Source organism: Leucopleurus acutus (genome assembly GCF_964270905.1).
Source record: "Leucopleurus acutus genome assembly, chromosome: 1".
Taxonomy (NCBI): Eukaryota; Metazoa; Chordata; class Mammalia; order Artiodactyla; family Delphinidae; genus Leucopleurus; species Leucopleurus acutus.
The window spans coordinates 63,323,649-63,346,133 of record NC_139142.1 but is presented as its reverse complement, the minus strand read 5'-3'; the positions used below and the strand labels follow the sequence as shown (position 1 = coordinate 63,346,133).

Sequence of the window (22,485 nt, the reverse complement as noted above, 5' to 3'; positions counted from 1 at the left end):
CCTATAAAGTTTCAACTCAAAATTTATGTTTGGAGAAGTCAACCTCATCTTTACCATGAGTGGTGTGGTTCTAGGATAATTTGCTAAAATCAAGAGTTTCTCTCCTTCTACTTCGTATTTGGAACTTGTTCACCGTTCATCCATGTCCAACTCTAAACTTCTTCTTTTTTAAATATATTTATTTATTTAATTGGCTGCATCAGGTCTTAGGTGTGGCACGCGGGATCTTCGGTGTGACATGCAGGATCTTTAGTTGCGGTGCACAGGCTCCAGAGCGCGGGCTCCCTAGTTGTGGCGTGTGGGCTCTAGAGTGCGTAGGCTTAGTTGCCCCGTGGCATGTGGGATCTTAGTTCCCCAACCAGGGATCGAACCTGTGTCCCCTGCATTGGAAGGCGGATTCTTTTTTAAAATAAATAAATAAATAAATAAATTTATTTATTTATTTATTGCTGCATTGGGTCTTCGTTGCTGCACGTGGGCTTTCTCTAGTTGTGGCAAGTGGGGGCTACTCTTCATTGCGGTGCGTGGGCTTCTCATTGCGGTTGCCTCTCTTGCTGCAGAGCACGGGCTCTAGGCGCGTGGGCTTCAGTAGTTGTGGTGCACAGGCTTAGTTGCTCTGTGGCATGTAGGATCTTCCCGGACGAGGGCTCAAACCCATGTTCCCTGAATTGGCAGGCGGATTCTTAACCACTGCACCACCAGGGAAGTGGAAGATGGATTCTTAACCACTGAACAACCAGGGAAGTCCCTAAACTTCTTATTTTTGATTAAGCAATTCTGAAGATTACTTCTGGTCTAACGGCCGAGATCATCACTCTTTCTTTCTCTCCAAAAAAAAAAATGCCATTTACAGAAATACAGAAAATGTGATGATACAAAATTTTAAGTTATTAACAAAATAGGAATGCTTCTACTTGGAATTCAATTTTCTATATAATATTTTTACTTTTGGTAGAACATAGCTGTTAACACCTAAAAGTCAATCAGTTCTGGCCATCAGAGTAAATCTAGAGTCCATTAAGATTTTACATTAAAATAAATTCCATTAAGATGGCTGTCTACTATCCCACTTAAATAACCTGTGAATGTAGAGAACTGCCCTTTAAGTATGAATGGGTGGTTTCTTCTCAAATACATACCCAAAAAAGGTCAAAATAGGTTTTAATATATTAATTGCCAAGGTGTCCTCATTCACACACACAACACACACAATAAACAAAAATACCACATCTTTGTGTTCTTGCAGGTACTCGTAACAGCAGTCTACACTCACACACAGGTTATCAAACTTTGTTGTTGTTATTTACTTATTTATTTGGCTGTGTCGGGTCTTAGTTGTGGCATGCAGAATCTTTCATTGTGGTGCACAGGCTCTCTAGTTGTGGTTCGCGGACTCCAGAGCACACAAGCTCAGTAGTTGTGGCACACGGGCTTAAGTTGCCCCACGGCATGTGGGATCTTAGTTCCCTGACCAGGGATAGCACCCGCGTCCCCTGCATTGGAAGACGGATTCTTTATCACTGGACCACCAGGGAAGTCCCCAAACTTTGTTGTTTTGAGGGGGTGTGTGCGTGTGTGCAAGTATACTAGAATATCCACTAACCATCTTTCATTACACTCTAAGAGAAAAATGCTTACTGTCACCTTAACTTTCAATATTTATTAAGTAAAGTTGAATTTCTTTTCATGTTTACTGACTTTGTTTTCCTTGGTGAATAACTGCTGATGTCCTTCAACATTTTTTACCTAATTAGGTTGTTTTTGTTCACTGATGTGTAAGAGATCTTAGAAAGTTAGGCTGGCTATTTATGATACACATATGCAACTACTCACATATTCACTGACTGCCTATCAAGTGTCAGGCACTGTTCTAGCCACTTATCACAAGTATCTAAATCAACTTTTTGCAAGCATCATTCTACATGGCTACCTGTTCAATACTATATAGACAGAATGCTTAAATTATGTTCTCTTATCAAAGACAAATATTTTAAAAATTATTTATTTCAGATGATTCTATCTTATGTGTTTTCAAGTTTTAATACTTCATCCACTGTGAAGTTTGATCATGTCTGTCTATTTTTCTAATGGGGTGCTTATGTTTTATAATTGATTTGAGCTCTTCACTGTATTCACTGAAAGTATTTTTCCTCCAGCACTTGCCCTTGAAATATATTCATGACATTTTTAAACCTACATAAGTTTATAGTGTCAAATCAATCTCATCTTTGGTACTTCTTTTCTACTGCTCCTTCTAAGTACTTCAGCATAAATGACATTAAGAGTTATCTCATGTCCTGTTTGTTTTTTGGAGTTAGACCCAACTTTATTTTTTCAAATAGTTAACCAAGGGTCCCAGTTCTATTTATTAAATAATCTATCTTGGTCTCTAGATTTGAAATGCTACTTTTCACATAGAGTAAATTCATCTATTCTTTTAATTCATATCTTTTCTTTTGATGTAACATTTACATATGATGAAATGCACAAATCTTAAGCATACAGTAGCTGATTTTTGACACATGCATACATCTCTCTAACCCATTCTTTTGCTTTTCTACTTAGTGTCTCTCTCCCAGTATGAGTTAAATATTTCTCATTAAAAAAAATCAGTTTTAGTTTCACCATTTAACTTTTTACTTAGTATACAATGTGAGGTTTCTAAACTTGATTTTTTCCCTCTGAATGGTTATGAATAAAATATAATCTATCTGCTTAGTATTGGTCTCTAAGATTCTTTTTATTATATATATATTGTTTTCCTATCTAGTAGGATCTATTTTAGCACTGTTCTTTGAATCTGTTTTTGTGAGCCAGTACTACACTATTAGAAAGCACTAGCTGCCCTACATGCATAACTTTTTTTTTTTTAGCCACGTGGCTTGCGGGATTTTAGTTCCCCAACCGGGGATTGAACCCACGCTCCATGCAGTGGAAAGGTGGAGTCCTAACCACGGGACCACCAGGAATTTCTCCCCATAACTTTTCTTTCTCCAAGTTTCCCTCTATTCTCATCTGTCTTGGTTGATCTTTTTTTTTTTTTTTGCGGTACACGGGCCTCTCACTGTTGTGGTCTCTCCTGTTGCGGAGCACAGGCTCTGGATGCGCAGGCTCAGCGGCCATGGCTCACGGGCCCAGCCGCTCCGCGGCATGTGGGATCTTCCCAGACCAGGGCACGAACCCGTGTCCCCTGCATCGGAAGGCAGACTCTGAACCACTGTGCCACCAGGGAAGCCCTGGTTGACCGTTTTTACACAAGGAAAAAAGTGGAAGTACCTGACCCACTTAGCAATTCTAGCAATTGCAAAAAACAGTATTTAATCCAATGAAAATTACTAAAACTGGCTCCAGATAAAAAGAGAGCTATTTTCAACCAAATTTGGAGTAACATTTCTACAATGTTACAACTTTATAACATCGCTCATTTTTCTCTTTTTTCCCCTTCTTTCCAACAAATAATATCACTGTTCCGATTACCTTAATTTTAATGATTCCATCTTGTGGTTCACAGTGTTGCTTCAGAAAAAGCTTTAGTTTATCACGAGAAAATAGGTGTTTTCTGCGGCTACAAGGGGAAAAGGAGGAGAAAGAAGAAAGTGTTAGTATCAAAGAATTCAATCTGAACTCCATCATCTCTTTTGAATGCATAACCTCAATTTCAAGCCTAGGAAAAGAAGAAAATTTCATTTTCCAATAGTAGTTCTATAGAAGTTATGAGAAACTTCAAATAGAAGTATTTATGTAGAATGTTATAAAATCAGCTTGAGTGGATCTACCATAAAAGTCCATTACAAAAACAGCATACGGGGCTTCCCTGGTGGCGCAGTGGTTGAGAATCTGCCTGCCAATTCAGGGGACACGGGTTCGAGCCCTGGTCTGGGAAGATCCCACATGCCGCGGAACAACTGGGCCCATGAGCCACAACTACTGAGCCTGTGTGTCCGCAGCCTGTGCTCCGCAAGAAGAGAGGCCGCGACAGTGAGAGGCCTGCGCACCGCGATCAAGAGTGGCCCCCGCCCGCTGAAACTAGAGAAAGCCCTCGCGCAGAAACGAAGACCCAACACAGCCAAAAATAAATAAATAAATAAATTAATTAATTTAAAAAAAAACCCAACCAAAAAAACCCTTTCCGTCCCCTACCCCCTGCCATAGCACTTTGATCTTTTAAAAAAAACAACAAAAAAACCCCAGCATATGCATTTGTTGCTTAGGAACCACTTAGAAATCAAATAAACCTCAAGGAAAATATACCACAGAGTAAACCAAATTTTATAAAATTAGATGATCATTCCTACAAGTATCACCATTAAAATTCTTAACATAATTAAAATTCGTAGACTACCAGATATTATCACATAATACTATGTAAATCAACATTCAAAAGGATATTGTGAATAGAACTGAACATGGGTTTTTATCAAATTCTAAAATATTCTGTATTTAAACATCATATGGCAGCCAACAAATTCATGGGATTAAAATTAAAGAGAGTTAGATTTATTATGATTCTAAAAATACACTATTTTTCATTTTCCCTTGCTCCCAAATTAAAACACAGCACCACCACCACACACAGAGCAGAACAAAAAAATAACACACAATTATTTCTGGAAAGGTTCTGGAAAGAAAGGAAATGTTTGAACTGAATTTAAAGTATTCCTTTCAAAAAAAAACCAAGTTAAAAGCTTCTATGAGTAAACAAACAATATAGGAGTTTTTAAGTAGTAGCCCTCCCCCAAATATATATTCTTTTCCTAAACTACAGGAAGGACTATACGAATAAAAGGATCTGAAAAAGGATCCCAGCACCATACAGTAGCTGAGAAGGTAATTATGTTTTGACTATTGACTAAATATACTAGTCCTCAAGAAATGTATTGTCCTACCTGGCACGTATTAGCCATATACTTATTTTTTAAGACTTTTTCGATGTGGACTGTTTTTAAAGTCTTTACTGAATTTGTTACTATATTGCTTCTGTTTTATATTTTTGGTTTTCTGGCCAAGAGGCTTGTGGGATCTTAGCTCCTGGACCAGGGATTGAACCCGTACACCCTGCATTGGAAGGTGAAGTTTTAACTGCTGGACCACCAGGGAAAGTCCCTGTTTTGTTTTTTTGTTTTTTTTTAAATAAATGAAATTAAAATTAAAACTTCCGTTCCTCACTATTACTAGCCACAGTTCCACCATACTGGACAGCACACATATAACCTTTCTATCATTGCAGAAAGTTCTACTTGTCAGAGCTACTCTATCATATCAAGTCTTCCTTACAGGAATATTAACATCTCTTTATTATAGGAAGAGTATTATCTTTTATTTTTTGCATCAATAACTCAAATACTTCCTCTTTTCCATATTGTGTGAAGCATATTCCAGACATCATATTATTTCATCTGTAAGTTTTTCAGCATGTATTGTTAAAAGACAATGGCTCTTTAAAAAACATAACCACCAAAGCATTTTGTAAAATGTTATAAATTAGTAACAATAATTCCTTAATATCATCAAATGTCCTTTCAGTGTTCAGATTTAGTTGTTTTGCTTCATTTGTACAGTTAGTATATTTGAATCAAGATCCAAATAAGGTCTGCATATTATGATGGGTTGACCTGTCTCTGAAGGTTCCCCTCTACCTCTTTTTTATTTTTTTAAGTTTTTATTGGAGTATAATTGCTTTACAATGGTGTGTTAGTTTCTGCTTTATAACAAAGTGAATCAGTTATACATAAACATATAGCCCCGTATCTCCTCCCTCTCGTGTCTCCCTCCCTCCCACCCTCCCTACCCCACCCTTCTAGCTGGTCACAAAGCACCGAGCTGATCTCCCTGTGCTATGAGACTGCTTCCCACTATCTATCTAGTTTACATTTGGTAGTGTATATATGTCCATACATACACTACCCGTCTCTAACTTTGTCCCAGCTTACCCTTCCCCCTCACCGTGTCCTCAAGTCCATTCTCTAGTAGGTCTGCGTCTTTATTCCTGTCTTGCCCCTAGGTTCTTCATGACCATTTTTTTTTCTTTTGGATTCCATATATATGTGTTAGCATATGGTGTTTGTTTTTCTCTTTCTGACTTACTTCGCTCTGTATGACAGACTCTAGGTCCATCCACCTCACTACAAATAACTGAATTTCATTTCTTTTTATGGCTGAGTAATATTCCATAGTATGTATGTGCCACATCTTCTTTATCCATTCATCCGTCGACGGACACTTAGGTTGCTTCCATGTCCTGGCTATTGTAAATAGGGCAATGAACATTGTGGTACATGACTCTTTTTGAATTATGGTTTTCTCAGGGTATATGCCCAGTAGTGGGATTGCTGGGTCATATGGTAGTTCTATTTGTAGTTTTTTAAGGAACCTCCATACTGTTCTCCATCGTGGCTGTATCAATTTACATTCCCACCAACAGTGCAAGAGGGTTCCCTTTCCTCCACACACTCTCCAGCATTTATTGTTTGTAGATGTTTTGATGATGGCCATTCTGACCGGTGTGAGATGATATCGCATTGTACTTTTGACTCGCATTTCTCTAACGATTAATGATGTTGAGCATCCTTTCATGTGTTTGTTGGCAATCTGTATATCTCCTTTGGAGAAATGTCTATTTAGGTCTTCTGCCCAGTTTTGGATTGGGTTGTTTTGTTTTTTTGACATTGAGCTGCATGAGCTGCTTGTAAATTTTGGAGATTAATCCTTGGTCAGTTGCTTCACTTGAAAATATTTTCTCGCATTCTGAGGGTTGTCTTTTCATCTTGTTTATGATTACCTTTGCTGTGCAAAAGCTTTTAGGTTTCATTAGGTCCCATTTGTTTATTTTTGTTTTTAATTCCATTTTTCTAGGAGGTGGGTCAAAAAGGGTCTTGCTGTGATTTATGTCATAGAGTGTTCTGCCTATGTTTTACTCCAAGGGTTTGTTAGTGTCTGGCCTTGCATTTAGGTATTTAATCCATTTTGAGTTTATGTTTGTGTATAGTGTTAGGGAGTGCTCTAATTTCATTCTTTTACATGTAGCTGGTCAGTTTTCCCAGCACCACTTATTAGAGACGCTGTCTTTTCTCCATTGTATATCTTTGACTCCTTTATCAAAGATAAGGTGACCATATGTGCATGGGTTTATCTCTGGGTATTCTATCCTGTTCCATTGATCTATACTTCTGTTTTTGTGCCAGTACCATACTGTCTTGATTACTGTAGCTTTGTAGTATAGTCTGAAGTCAGGGAGCCTGACTCCTCCAGCTCCGTTTTTCTTTCTCAAGATTGCTTTGGCTATTCAGGGTCTTTTGTGTTTCCAAACAAATAGTGAAAATTTTTGTTCTAGTTCTGTGAAAAATGCCATTGGTAGTTAGATAGGGATTACATTGAATCTGTAGATTGCTTTGGGTAGTATAGTCATTTTCACAATGTTGATTCTTCCAATCCAAGAACATGGTATATCTCTCCATCTATTTGTATCATCTTTAACTTCTTTCATCAGTGTCTTATAATTTTCTGCATACAGGTCTTTTGTCTCCTTAGGTAGGTTTATTCCTAGGTATTTTATTCTTTTTGTTGTAATGGTAAATGGGAGTGTTTCCTTAATTTCTCTTCAGATTTTTCATCATTAGTGTATAGGAATGCCAGAGATTTCTGTGCATGAATTTTGTATCCTGCTACTTTACCAAATTCATTGATTAGCTCTAGTAGTTTTCTGGTAGCATCTTTAGGCTCCTCTATGTATAGTATCATGTCATCTGCAAACAGTGATGGCTTTACTTCTTCTTTTCTGATTTGGATTCCTTTTATTTCTTTTTCTTCTCTGACTGCTGTGGCTAAAACTTCCAAAACTATGTTGAATAATAGTGGTGAGAGTGGCAACCTTGTGTTGTTCCTGATCTTAGTGGAAATGGTTTCAGTGTTTCACCATTGAGGACGCTGTTGGCTGTGGGTTTGTCATATATGGCCTTTATTATGTTGAGTTAAGTTCCCTCTATGCCTACTTTCTGGAGGGTTTTTATCATAAATGGGTGTTGAATTTTGTTGAAAGCTTTCTCTGCATCCATTGAGATGATCATGTGGTTTTTCTCCTTCGATTTGTTAATATGGTGTATCACATTGATTGATTTGCATATACTGAAGAATTCTTGCATTCCTGGGATAAACCCCACTTGATCATGGTGTATGATCCGTTTAATGTGCTGTTGGATTCTGTTTGCTAGTATTTTGTTGAGGAGTTTTGCATCTGTGGAACAGTATTATCTTTTGGTGCCAACAAAGAGCTGCAAGTCATTTAAGTCTTCTATTATCAAGTATAACTTTCCACCTTATAATTCTTTGCCTCACCAATTAAGAAGAAAATGAGTTAATACAACTGTAACCAAGATCTAGCAGAATTATATTTACAGTATAAGTCAAAAAGTAAATAGAAAAGTGAAAAATATTAAATAGGGAATTACATTACGTAAAAAACATATCTTGAACTAAAAACAAAAAAAAAAAGGAAAAGGCTCAACAATGAATAAAGAAAACATTGGTTGTCTCAACTATGCTATTCATTAGCCCATAAACTAAATAAATTCAAAAGTTTGAATAATTCATGAGCATTATCTTGGAAATGCTATTTTTCAATATACAATAAAGCGGAGAATGCTCCAGAGATCTTACACTAATGATAGGCCCCCAAAAACAAACAAAAAACTGCACAGACCCATACAGTTTATAGAAAGTAATATACCTGACTCAGGATCCACTCAATATTTATAATATTGTTATCACTTTTCTTTGGACTCATGAGTATATGGGTGGGGGGAGGGCAACAGGGATGAGAGAATTAGTAAAATTATTTTACATAAAACAAAATGCAAGACTGAATCCTAGGTGACAAGTTGATAGCTGGCTGATGATGTCAACTACTTACTTTCAGGTGACTAAGAGACTAACCTCAACAGGCAACAACAGGGATTTTCCTAAAATATATCAATGTAACCTAGAGCCAGTTCTTTTAAATATTAACCATTCAGTACCTCTCTTTCGCATTTTGTTTTTTTATTTTTTAAATTTTATTGAAGTAGAGTTGATTTACAACATTGTGGTAATTTCTGCTGTACAGCAAAGTGATTTGGTTATACATATATATTCTTTTTTGTATTCTTTTCCATTATGGTTTATCACAGGATATTGAATATAGTTCCCTGTGCTATACAGTAGGACCTTGTTGTTTATCCATTCTATACATAATAGATGTATAGAATGCAAAGCATCTACTTATCCCAAACTCCCAATCCATGCCTCCCCGATCCCCATCCCCCTTGGCAACCACAAGTCTGTTCTCTATGCCTGAGTCTGTTTTTGTTTTGTAGATAAGTTCATTTGTGTCATATATATATATATATATATATATATATATATATATATATATATTTTGTTTTTGCGGTACACGGGCCTCTCACTGTTGTGGCCTCTCCCGTTGCGGAGCAACAGGCTCCGGACGCGCAGGCTCAGCGGCCATGGCTCACGGGTGCAGCCGCTCCGCGGCATGTGGGATCTTCCCGGACCGGGGCACGAACCCGTGTCCCCTGCATCAGCAGGTGGACTCTCAACCACTGCGCCACCAGGGAAGCCCTGTGTCATATTTTAGATTCCACATATAAGAGATATCACATGATGTTTGTCTTTCTCTGTCTGACAATTCACTTAGTATAATAATCTCTAGGTCCATCTATGTTGCTGCAAATGGCATTATTTCATCCTTTTTATGGCTGAGTAGTATTCCATTGTATATATATACCACATCTGCTTTATCCATTCATCTGTCAAAGGACACTTAGGTTGTTTCATAACTACCTCTATCTTTTGATTAGGTCACAAACAGGAATTTTTAAACATACTCATTTTTTGTTATTAAACTTCCTCAGAAATGGGCAGAGACTGATCAGATGTTTGTGTCTAATGAACATAATATTACAAATGTGATGTACTTCTAAGCACCAGGTTTCTCAGCTTTGAAAACTGAGTTCTCTCATGAGAAGTGCTTCATAAATAGAATCCTTCTTAATTTTTTAGATGTGAAGACTATCTGGAGTTAGTTACTAAACTAGACAAAGGGCTCATGGTTCACTAGGAATCACATTATCAGTCTATGAGCATATAAATATACATGTATTTTAAAAAGGGAAGCAATTACTCGCTACTACCCATTTGTTCCACATCAAATCTCCTTAACTGAACGTAATTATTCTACTTTAAACTACCATACAGAAGATATGGAATTTTACCTGATTTGTGTTGCTTTAACAATAGCACACTCATACAATTCTTTTTTAGTGGGTTGCACCTTGTACTTGAATAATAAGGGATCAACTGTATCTTTCTTCTTCCTAAAAAGAGCAAAGACACAAAATAAGTTAATAATTTGTTTGGGGGACTTCCCTGGTGGTGCAGTGGTTAAGAATCCACCTGCCAATGCAGGGGACGTGGGTTCGATCCCTAGTCCAGGAAGATCCCACATGCCGCAGAGCAACTAAGCCCGTGTGCCACAACTACTGAGCCTGCGCCCTGGAGCCCATGCACTGCAACTACTGAGCCCACGCGCCGCAATTACTGAAGCCCACGTGCCTAGAGCCCATGCTCTGCAACAAGAGAAGCCACTGTAATGAGAAGCCCACGCACCACAACGAAGAGTAGCCCTGCAACTAGAGAAAGTCCGCATGCAGCAACAGAGACCCAACGCAGCCAAAAATAAATAAAAAATTAAAAAAAAAATTTGTTTGGAAACATGATATTTTACATGAAATCTAGTTTCTAAGGACATACTATAACAGAATCTAATGCATTTTAATTTTAATTATGATTTTATAAGTTACTGATATGCCTCACTATTTTATTAGCCAAAATAGCACAGAGCACTATTTTATGTTAGGTAGGTACTTTAATTACTCATTCAATAAATTTTCCTTGGGTGAAGAAATTAACTCCAGATGAATAAGCAGGCTCTCCAGTTTAGGTTAGATAAATTTATAAACAGCTCTTGGATTTACTTTTAAACCATTTTTAGCTATGTAATCTAAGAGCAAAAGTGGAGATAATGTAGTTTACCCTGTTTCAAGAACTAGCAAAGAGGCTACACATTTAATTCCCACCCCTACCAATTTCTCATTTTTTCTTCTCTTTTGAGGGTATATTCATTCATGCATCCATCCATTCACTAAATAGTTAAGAGCTTACAATGTGCCAAATACTAAAGAATAAGGATTCACTGGTGAACAAAATAGAAATACAGCGGGGAGACAAACAAAATAGACGACAGGGTAGGTGGTAAGTGCTATGAAGGGAATAGAGTGCAGAGTGAAAGGTCTCTATTTCATATAGGGTGATGATCCCTGACAAATTGACCAGGTAGGCCTTCCAAGAAGTTGACATTTAAGCAGAGATCTGAAAAAAATGAGGGAGCAACCCATGAAAAAACTCTTGGGGAAATGAGTTTTTAAAGGAAGAGAGAAAAGTGTAAAGGTCCTGAGGGGAAGGCATGCATGGTTTGCACAAGAAGCAGAATCAACAGGGAGAAAAAGAGGAAGGTTCAGTCAGAGAGGCAGCAGCAAGGCCAGACTATGGGTTATCATTAAGGGCTTTCAATTTTACTTTGAGTAAAGACACCAGAGGAGGGACTTCCCTGGTGGCGTAGTGGTTGGGAATCCACCTGCCAATGCAGGGAACATGGGTTTGATCCCTAGTTCGGGAAGATCTCACATGCCTCAGAGCAACTAAGCCCGTGTGCCACAACTACAGAGCCTGCACGCCACAACTACTGAGCTCAAGTGCTGCAACTACTGAGGCTCGCGCGCCTAGAGCCCTGCTCCGCAACTAGAGAGGCCACCAAAATGAGGAATCCGCACACCGCAACAAAGAGCGGTCCCTGCTCGCTGCAACTAGAGAAAGCCCTCACGCAGCAATGAAGACCCAATGCAACCAAAAATAAATAAATTAATTTTTTTAAAAAAGAAAAAAGACACCGGAGGATTCTGAATAACGGGGTGATAATGATTTAACTTACACTTCAGAAGGATCATTCTGGCTGGGATGAGGGGAACAGAGTGCAAACAGGGATACCAGTTAGAAAGCTAATGCAATAAAACTAAGTGAGAAAAATGTTGGCAGTACAGACTAAGAGGGTAGTGGTGGCAGTAGAGAGAAGTGGTTAGATTCTGGAAAAGCTGCCTCTGTGAATGCAACTGTATATGTAAAGGGGATATAAGTGGGGGTTATAGAGAAGAAAATGATATGGAAGGATGATAAAGAGAAGCACTGGGCAATTGGGTAATGAAAGTAAGATACAGTCAAAGTGATATAAATACAGTACACACACTGCAGACAGTGCCAATCTATATGGATTTATATGATTTTTCTCCAAGAGCACTCAGCTGACCAAAGCTGTCAATTGACTAAATCTCAGAAACTTACAGAGTTTCTTTACTATATGCACCATAAAGTGAATAATAAAGGACAGAATGAATTTTCCCAGGTAAACAAAAGTGGAGTGTATAACTGAATGAAGTGAGCTTCAATTGTTCTTGTGCAGCTGACTAGAATTAACTAGGTAAGTTTCAGTTTTTGCAAATTCTAAGGTGTTGTTGAACCATATGGTTTAGATACATAGTATACCAGTGTATGACTAGAAAGGAAGAGAAAAAATTATTTCAATGGGATATCAGTACCCAATCTGACATACATACATACTTACTTAAATAAATAAATACATACATACATACTTATTTATTTAGGCTGTGCCACATGGCTTGTGGGATCTCAGTTCCCCGACCAGGGATTGAACCTGGGCCTTTAGCAGTGAAAACGTGGACAGCCAGGGAATTCATACATTTTAAAAATTATTAAAAATCACTTACCCATTTTGAAAAGAACTGTCTTGTGTTTCTGAATCATCACTATCACTGATGATAATAGTTTCTCCATCTATATTGCTGACATGTCCATTAGCAAAACCATTTTGGTGTGATGGAGGGAGGACTTCCAAAATCCTACACTGTAACCTGAAAGAAAATGATACATTTAAAAATGCAAATCACTTGATATTTTATAATCAAACATTTCAGAGCAATCTATTTTGAACAAATGAAAAGCAATTTTGTAGAAACTATGGCTGATTACTATAACCAATTTAATAAAAGAGAAAATCTGTAACATCCAATTTAAGTAAAGGTTAGCTACGATTTAACACAATACAAGACTATTTTAAAAGTCAATTTATCATGATTCTTAGCAATTATATTCATCACTAAAGTTACTGTTTAGAAAATCAAGTACTGGCATAATATCTCATTATACAGATTAGGCCTTACAAGAGTTTTTCAAAGCATTCAGTATTTTAAATTCTGAAATTCTCCTGATCATAACCTTTTTATTCTCTTTGTAACTTATATTGTGATTTCTGATCTCTGGAAAGCTTCCTATTCACTAACTCTACCCTATTTTGGCTTCCCTTACCTCTGCCTGCTGTATCTGGATTTTATAGGCTGCAATTTCAGACTCACTCACCACAACTGAAATATTTCTCAATCTCATTTTTACTGTGCCAATTTTCAACTGATAAATAATTTAAATTTGCTATAGCCATACAATGGAACATTATTCAGCAAAAAAACAGGAATGAAATACTGATGCACTCTATAGTATGGATGAACCTTTAAAACATTATGGTAAATTAAAGAAACCAGACGGAAAAGGCCATATAATATATGACTCCAGGGACTTCCCTGGTGGTGCAGTGGTTAAGAATCCGCCAGCCAACGCAGGGGACATGGGTTCGATCCCTGGTCCAGGAAGATCCCACATGCCGTGGAGCAACTAAGCCCCTGTGCCACAACTACTGAGCCTGGGCTCTAGAGTCCATGAGCCACAACTACTGAGCTTGCATGCTGCAACTACTGAAGCCCACGCGCCTAGAGCCCGTGCTCCGCAACAAGAGAAGCCACAGTGATAAGAAGCCCACGCTGTGACAAAGTGAGAGAGTGGCATGGACATATATACACTACCAAACGTAAAACAGATAGCTAGTGGGAAGCAGCCGCATAACACAGGGAGATCAGCTCAGTGGTTTGTGACCACCTAGAGGGGTGGGATAGGGAGGGTAGGAGGGAGGGAGACGCAAGAGGGAAGAAATATGGGAACATATGTATATGTATAACTGATTCACTTTGTTATAAAGCAGAAACTAACACACCATTGTAAAGCAATTATACTCCAATAAAGATGTTGAAAAAAAAAAAAAAGAAGCCCATGCACTGCAATGAAGAGTAGCCTCCCACTCGCCGCAACTAGAGAAAGCCGGAACGCAGCAACGAAGACCCAACGCAGCCAAAAATCGATCAATAAATAAATTTTTAAAAATTGAAAAAAAAAGATTCCATTTATGTGAAATATCCTGAATAGGGAAATCCATAGAGACAGAAAGTAGATGAGTGGTTACAAGTAGTTTGCCCTTTTGCTTACATGTTTTCAAAATACATTTTTGCATTTACAGCCAAAACAGAATCATACAATTCCAGAAAGACAAACAGTATATTCAGAGCTGATTCATTTTGGGAAGCTGGTGGATTTTTACAAGGTAATTGCACTTATTTTCATTAGTGTACATTTTAGCGTATGCTTGCTTATATTCTCCTTTAGGAGAACATCTTTAGTATCCCCAACAAAGTCTAATATTGCTATTAGGCACAGAGAAATCAGGACCATGGATTTCCTGCTAGGAACTTTGCACTATACACTAATAGAAGAAACTAACTGGTTCCATAGCACCCTGAGGTTTAAGAATCAACAAAATGTAGACTATATGGGTGAATCTAAAACTCTCAAAGCATCTTATCTTCCCCCCTCAACTCACTTCCTCTCACTCTGAGACTTATAAACATTCAATCAAAAGTATCATATATGGGGACTTCCTGGTGACGCAGTGGTTAAGAATCTGCCTGCCAATGCAGGGGACACGGGTTCGAGCCCTGGTCCAGGAAGATCCCACATGCCGCGGAGCAACAAAGCCTGTGTGCCACAACTGCTGAGCCTGTGCTCTAGAGCCCATGCTCTGCAACAAAGAGAAGCCACCGCAATGAGAAGCCCGTGCACGGCAACAAAGAGAAGCCCCCGCTCGCTGAAACTAGAGAAAGCCTGCGTGCAGCAACGAAGACCCAATGCAGCCAAAAGTAAATTAATTAATAAAAAAGTATCATATATGACTCCTGAATAATTTGCTCCTAAAAAAAGAATTGATTAAAGAGAGAAAAGACTCAAATTACTAAAACCAGAAGTAAAGCTGGAAAAGATTATAAGAGAATACCATGGACAACTATATGCTGACAAACTGGATAACCTAGATGAAATGGACAAATTCTTAGAAACACACAAATTGACTCAAGAAGAAATAGAACATCTAAATGGATCTGTAACTATTAAGAGGGTTGAATCAGTAATCAAAAATATCCCAAGGGCTTCCCTGGTGGCGCAGTGGTTAAGAGTCCGCCTGCTGATGCAGGGGACATGGGTTCGAGCCCCGGTCCGGGAGGATCCCACATGCCGCGGAGTGGCTGGGCCCATGAGCCATGGCCGCTGAGCCTGTGCGTCTGGAGCCTATGCTCCGCAACAGGAGAGGCCACAACAGTGAGAGGCCCGTGCACCGCAAAAAAAAAAAATAATAATAAATAAATAAATAAATATCCCAACAAAGAAAAGCCCAGGACCAGATGGCTTCATTGGTGAGTTCTACCAAACTTCTAAAGAATTAATACCAATTTTTCTTAAAATCTTCCAAAAGATTGAAAAGGAGAGAACAGTCCTTAACTCATAAGGTCACCATTACCCTGATACACAAACCAGACAAAGATATGGCAACACATATAAAGAACTCTTAAAACTCAAAAGAAAAGAGAAAAAAATCCAATTCAAAAATGGTCAAAGAACCTAAATAGACACTTCTCCAAAAAGGATACAAATGGCAATAAGCACATGAAAAAAATGCTCAGCATCATTAAGTCATAAAGGGAATGCAAAATCAAAACTGCAATGAAATACCATTTCATACCCACTAAGATGGCTATTATTAAAAAATATGGAAAATAAAGAGTATTGGGGAGGATATAGAGATATTGGAACCCTCATGCATTACTGGTGGGGATGCAAAACGGTGCAGCTCCAAATATGGCAGTTCCTAAAAAAATTAAACACACAATTATCATATGACTCAGCAATTCCCCTTCTATGTATATACCCAAAAGAACTGAAAATAGGAACTCAACAGACACCTGTACACCAATGTTCACAATGACATTATTCACAATAGCCAAAACACAGAAACAACTCAAGTATCTATCAACAAATGAATAGACTAAAAAATGTGGTATATACACATACAATGGAATAGTATTCAACCATAAAAAGGGATGAAATTCTGATACATGTTACAACACAGATGAACCTTGAAAACATTATGCTCAGTGAAATAAGCCAAACACACACAAAAACAAATATTGTATGAATCCACTTACATGAAGTACCTAGAACAGGCAAATTCATGGAGACGTAAAGTAGAATAAAGGTTACCAGGGGCAGGAAGGAGGGAGAAATGGGGAGTTATTGCTTAATGGGTACAGAGTTTCTGTTTGGGATGATGAAAAAGTTCTTGAAATAGTAGTGATGGTTACACAACACTGTGAATGTACTTACTGCCACTTAATTATACACTTAAAAATAACTACAATGGTAAAGTTCATGTTTATTTACCACAATTAAAAAAAATTTTTTTTTGTCCTAAGAGTAAAGCTGAAGAAGGCCCAATTACCAAGCCTACATTGGTAGCAAATGGAAATGGTGTCAAAAGAACTGCAGGCTAACTTTCGTCACTGGCTGACAGAAATAAACCAGTGTTTCTAAAGAGGAACAACTATAGGAAATTATATCAGGCAATTATGTAGTCTAATGGTTAAAAGGTTCTGTAATTTAGTGACATGAACTGCACGAAAATAAGGAAGGAGTCAAATGGACCCACTTTTGAAGGGCCTAGGTATGACATCCAGGGGTCATATGGCTCAGGGTTCCAGGAGGTGATAAAGGAAGCTTTTCAGTGAACCTGTGACAAGGTTCTTCAAGTTAGAAAAAGAGATAGTTTTCACTTGGCAGAGTCCAGGTGAGTGCCCCTAAGTGGCAGCAGTGGTTGTCATCAGAGAAAAAGTGAACGGGTCTACACTGGGCACAGGAACGGTTGGTGTGGCGCCTAAAATGGTCTGACAGTCCATTGAAGGGAATAGTCTATGATCCCAGTAGGGCCCACAGAGCTACAATAATTTAAGAACTAATTCATTTAAAACTAACAGAAAATTAACAGAAATACAATTCTCTGACAGAGGAATAAGGGAGAAGGAAACCAGTACAGCTTAGAGACATTGTCTATAATGTAGTAAATATTTTATATATAAATTATCCTGGTTATTTTCAATGCTACTATTAACTTTGTACCACACCCAAACCACAGGTCAATTCTTGCTAATCTAATCAAGGCTAGGCCTCTCACTGGTGCTTAGCTAAACTTCAGTAAACCGCAAGATGTCAGGTCAGCACGTTCTAACAGATTTCCAAAGAGACTTAGTCTATGTCTTTCAAATCCACTTGCTACAATTTCTTGGTCCTAGGGAGTCTAAAGAAGACTGGGGGGTGTAAAACAGGTTAAAGAATCACGAATCAAGACCCAGCTAGTGGGTCTTGGAGAGTACAGAAACTCTAAATTAATGTTATGCTCCATTCTTTGAGGACAGAGTGGAGACTGACAATCAAAGACAAGTCCTTATTATTATTAGCGTTCCTGTGTGCCAGATAAGTATATCACTTTCACATATTTCTCTTCTCATATCAACTCTGCAAGGTATACGTTTTTCAGTAGATGAAATTCAGGGTCAGAGAAGTTAAAGCATTTGTTTATGGTCAGACAACCAGTAACAGTACAGCCAAAACTTTCAACTATTTGGCTCTGAAGCCCATATATTTTCTAATCTTCCACTCTACTACTGGAGTTGAGGGATAACACAACACTATACTGACCCAAGGGTATTTCAGAGCTTTAAGTCCAGGTAGTCAAGAGGCACTTTTGGAGCCTCTCCAAAACACATTTCAAACTTAAACATATTTCAGAGTGAAAGCAAGTCTGTAGAACAGCAGCAAGCACAGAATGAGGCTAGAGCAGAAGTTAGCCATAAATTTCTAATAGTGACCAGCTAAACATGGAAATAGCCTTTTATGAGAATATTCTGGAATGGTATATATATCTCCCCCCAAAAGTTGTTTTTGTTTTAATAGTCATTTAACAATAGTTATAGTTCAATTTATATCTCAAAATACAAATTCATTAAAACAAAAGCAAATTCTAGAACTGAAATATATGCAGAATATTTACAAGGCATTTGGGTAGAAGATAAATAATTAACAGCAAAAGGAAAGAAGAATAGAAACCTGGGGAGGCCTACTTGACATAAAAGGACTGCCCCTCTCTGTTTGGGTCTCTAAAAATAGAATATGCTGAATCTATGGCATGCTTCACATCTGCTCACCTGTGCTGCCTCATTAACCTTTTATTTTCTTGTAATACAGGTGCCAAGAACATTTATTTTTAAAATGCTATGCTTGAATAATTACTTCAACTTTATAGGTAGAAACAGAGTAAACCTACTTAATTTGAAGTTTAGAGTTAAAAAAAATTCAAGTTAAAGAGGTTAAGTGATACCTCATTTTAAGTGGAGGAAACTAGACCACTCAACAAGTCTGCCTACTTCAAACAAAAAGACTGAATTATGTTGATTACTTGTCAGTGGGGAAGAAGCAGTCAGAAAACGTTGCTTTGTTTGTAACCTCTCACTTTTTAGACAAACTGATCAGAGCAGCTCAAAGAATGTTTCATTTTGAACTGTTCTGAGACTCTTTATGGACCAGAGAACCACATCTTCTTATTTCTCCAGTTGGCATTTGACCTATTATAAGCCTAAATATCATAAGACAACTAGAATCATTAGATTCTTGCTAAAAACTAAATCTGTTATTAAAAGATATATATAATACAAATAAAAATCTTTGGAAAGAAAATTCTAGATGTAAGATATATGGGTTAAATCCTACATATCTCTACAGTTTCAAACATCTGGATATTATCAGTATACTGTTTAAACCCTTTAGTATTCAAAATTATCATCTTAAAGCCACATGAGTTAGTTTGGTTAAGGTATCAACCAAATTAATGAAAGCCTCACCAAAATACTTTAAAATTCCAATTAGTGTATTCAAATTAATAGATATTCAAAGTGTTTGTGGTCTCAGCTTTATGTTGATCTGACATACTGATGCCAACAGAGATGATACCCTCGTGAGGAGGCAAGACAAACACACGCAGATCAGAGAAAACAAAAACATTAAATATAATGAAAAGCCACCACAGACTTAGCAGCAAGTGACTTCTGTTTCAAAATGATAATAGAATTTTAGAACACTTAACTTGGACTCAGTGTGAAGGATGGATAGCAAAGGAAGAGAAGCAGGCTTCTTGCCTTTCCTCTATCTTGCTGCCATCCTGAACAAGGAAAACAATGGTCACAACCTTGGGATGACAGAGCAGAAAACAGGAAAAAGCCTGGGTTCCTGACAACTTTGTAGACCTGCCCTAACACTACAACTTAAGTACTTAGTTTTACATGAGAGAGAAATTTCTATTTTGTTAATGCCCCTAAAGTTTTTCCTATTATAGGCACCCAAGTCAAATTCCAGCTGAGGAAAAGCAATATAAGCAATCTATTAGGTATACTAGGTATTTTTATTAAACAGTAATCAGTTTATAACCTGATCTATGTTAAATTTATTTTGAGTCAGAGTACTGCATTCTTCAACTCAGCCAAAAATGCTGAATAAGATTTTCAAACTTGAAAGTTATCGTGTCACTGGCAATACAGATTTTTTCAAGTCATATTTGTTTCAGAAAACAAAGTCTGAAGTAGAAAAATAAATTTAACCACCTATGATTTGTGGGTGTGGCATAAGAGCAATATGAGGGATCCCTGCAGTGACAGAAATATTCTGTACCATGACTATATTAATGTCAATATCCTGGTTGTGATACTGTACCACTGGGGGAAATTCTGTATTATTTTACAACTCCATGTGATTCTACAGTTATCTCAAAATAGAAAGTTTAGTTTAAAAATGCTAATGATAAACATTAGGAAAATATCAACTCCAATTAAAAGCATTCACATCACGGGGGAAAAAAATCAATGAAAGACGAAAGTAATGTATATGTATCACTAAAAAGCTACAGTAAATAATGACGTATTTTTGGCAGGATAGCCATACAGCTCAATAGAAGGGAGTCCAGAAATAGACCCAAAATTCCATTTATATTCATATTCTGGAAGGGGCAAAATTATAAGGACAGTAAACAGATCAGTGGTTGCTAGAGTCTAGAAGGTGAGGGCAAGGGGTGACTACAGAGAGGCACAAAGGCCACTGGAGGGAGTATGGGTTTGATCCCTGGTTGGGGAACTAAGACCCTGCAAGCCATGCAGTGCAGTCAAAAAAAAAAAAAAAAAAAAAAAAGGGCACAAAGGAAGGTAGTAAAAATGTGTGATGGGTTACACGACTATGTATCAAAAGTCAGTCAGAGCTACACAATAAAAAGGATAAATTATATCATAAGAAAGTAATATACTTTAAGCCTTATTAATGTAGACTACTTAGGATAAAGGCCTATCTGAATGTAAGTTATTTAATTTAAATTATCTTTTAACTTAAAAGTAAAACATTTATTCCTTTTCTTAAAACAATATATACGAAAATGGCTAACTGAAGTAGGTCTACTTGTTAGAACTTATTGAAGCATAGATAGGTCCTGCTATACTTATCAGAAGACTAGCCAGAGAGTTCTTTGTAATGCAAAAACTCCATAAAGGGAGTCCTTTTCTATAATTTGTTTCCATTTCAACTATAAACATAATAACAATTCATCTTAAAATGCCTATTTTTCATGGGAAGAAGTTCAATATATTGGTGTTCTCTCTTACAACGTGAGATAACCAAATCAAATAAAGTCAGATGATTTATGTACATCAAAATACAGTGCATAGGGCTTCCCTGGTGGTATAGTGGTTAAGAATCTGCCTGCCAATGCAGGGGACACCGGTTTAAGCCCTGGTCTGGGAAGAGCCCACATGCTGCGGAGCAACTAAGCCCGTGCACCACAACTACTGAGCCTGTGCTCTAGAGCCCGCGAGCCACAACTACTGAAGCCCACGCACCTAGAGCCCGTGTTCCACAACAAGAGAAACCACTGCAGCTAGAGAAAGCCCGCGCACAGCAACGAAGACCCAACACGGCCAAAAGTAAATAAATTAAATAAATAAATTTATGAAAAAAAATACAGTGTACAAAAAATAACTACAAGAATTTGCAAAGAAATTATTATATAACTAACAAATTAAGATGACAAAATTATACTTATTACTTCCGGCATTCTCGAATTTTTTGAGCTGGAAGCTCAAACAAAATAACCCGAATATTTTCTATTATCCTTATGGTCAATAAGCATTCTTAATATGACAACAATGAAATCAACATGCTGACTGACTGACTGACTAGAAGTAGATAAAGAAAGATACAAAAACATCTTTATAAAGATAAACGGTAAACATCAGCCCATTCTAATGGCCAATCACAGCAAATGATTAATGGAGCACTAAATTAATTTAGCATTACAGTACCTTTTATTCATTCTATTTCAATGTTGGTGATATATTCACTAGTCAAGTAAGACTTACCCTATGCCCTTTTTTTCCAGCTTTATTGAGAAATAATTGACATATATCACTGTATAAGCTTAAGGCATACAGCATGATGGTTTGATTTATACATATTGTGAAATGATTACCACAATAGGTTCAGTTAACATCCAGCAACTCATATAGTTAAAAAAAAAGAAAAAAAATTCTCCTTGTGATGAAAATTCTTAGGATTTAATCTCAACAACTTTCCTATATATCATGTATCAGTGTTAACTATAGTCATCATGTTGTACATTACATCCCTAGTACTTACTTATAACTAGAAGTTTGTACCTTTTGACTACCCTTCCTCCAATTCCCCTCCTCTCTATGTCCTCTTAATGTATTTATCTTATTTAGTCCTTCATTAGTCCTTCATATGTATTTTACTTATCTTTGCACTACAAATTCTATTCCTACTACCAACAGACTATATAATGCTTGAGAACAATAAGTACTAATGCTTTTCTCATATTTGATTATCTGCTTGCATCTAACACAGTGGTTTTTCAGAGAAGACACTGAATTTAATTGGCTAAAACAAAAAGTGACTCAAAACTATCCCATCAAGCTTTATTTTCTTTACAGCACTAATCAGTATCTGAAATTATCCTGATTTGTGTTTTTCTCTCTTGCACTTGAATATAAG

General features: G+C 37.3%; 1 protein-coding gene across 2 annotated transcripts in view; it reads right to left on the bottom strand.

Moving 5' to 3' along the window:
* BAZ1A (bromodomain adjacent to zinc finger domain 1A) overlaps nt 1-22,485 on the bottom strand; it is a 94,350-nt gene that overhangs the window by 45,137 nt on the left and 26,728 nt on the right. For both annotated transcript variants that reach the window (XM_082853373.1, XM_082853374.1), the window contains exons 4-6: nt 12,888-13,031; nt 10,263-10,364; nt 3,478-3,565 (exon numbers count right to left, since the gene is read on the bottom strand). In XM_082853373.1, the coding sequence (XP_082709499.1) occupies nt 3,478-3,565; nt 10,263-10,364; nt 12,888-13,031 (334 nt within the window). The remainder of the gene's footprint in view (nt 1-3,477; nt 3,566-10,262; nt 10,365-12,887; nt 13,032-22,485) is intronic.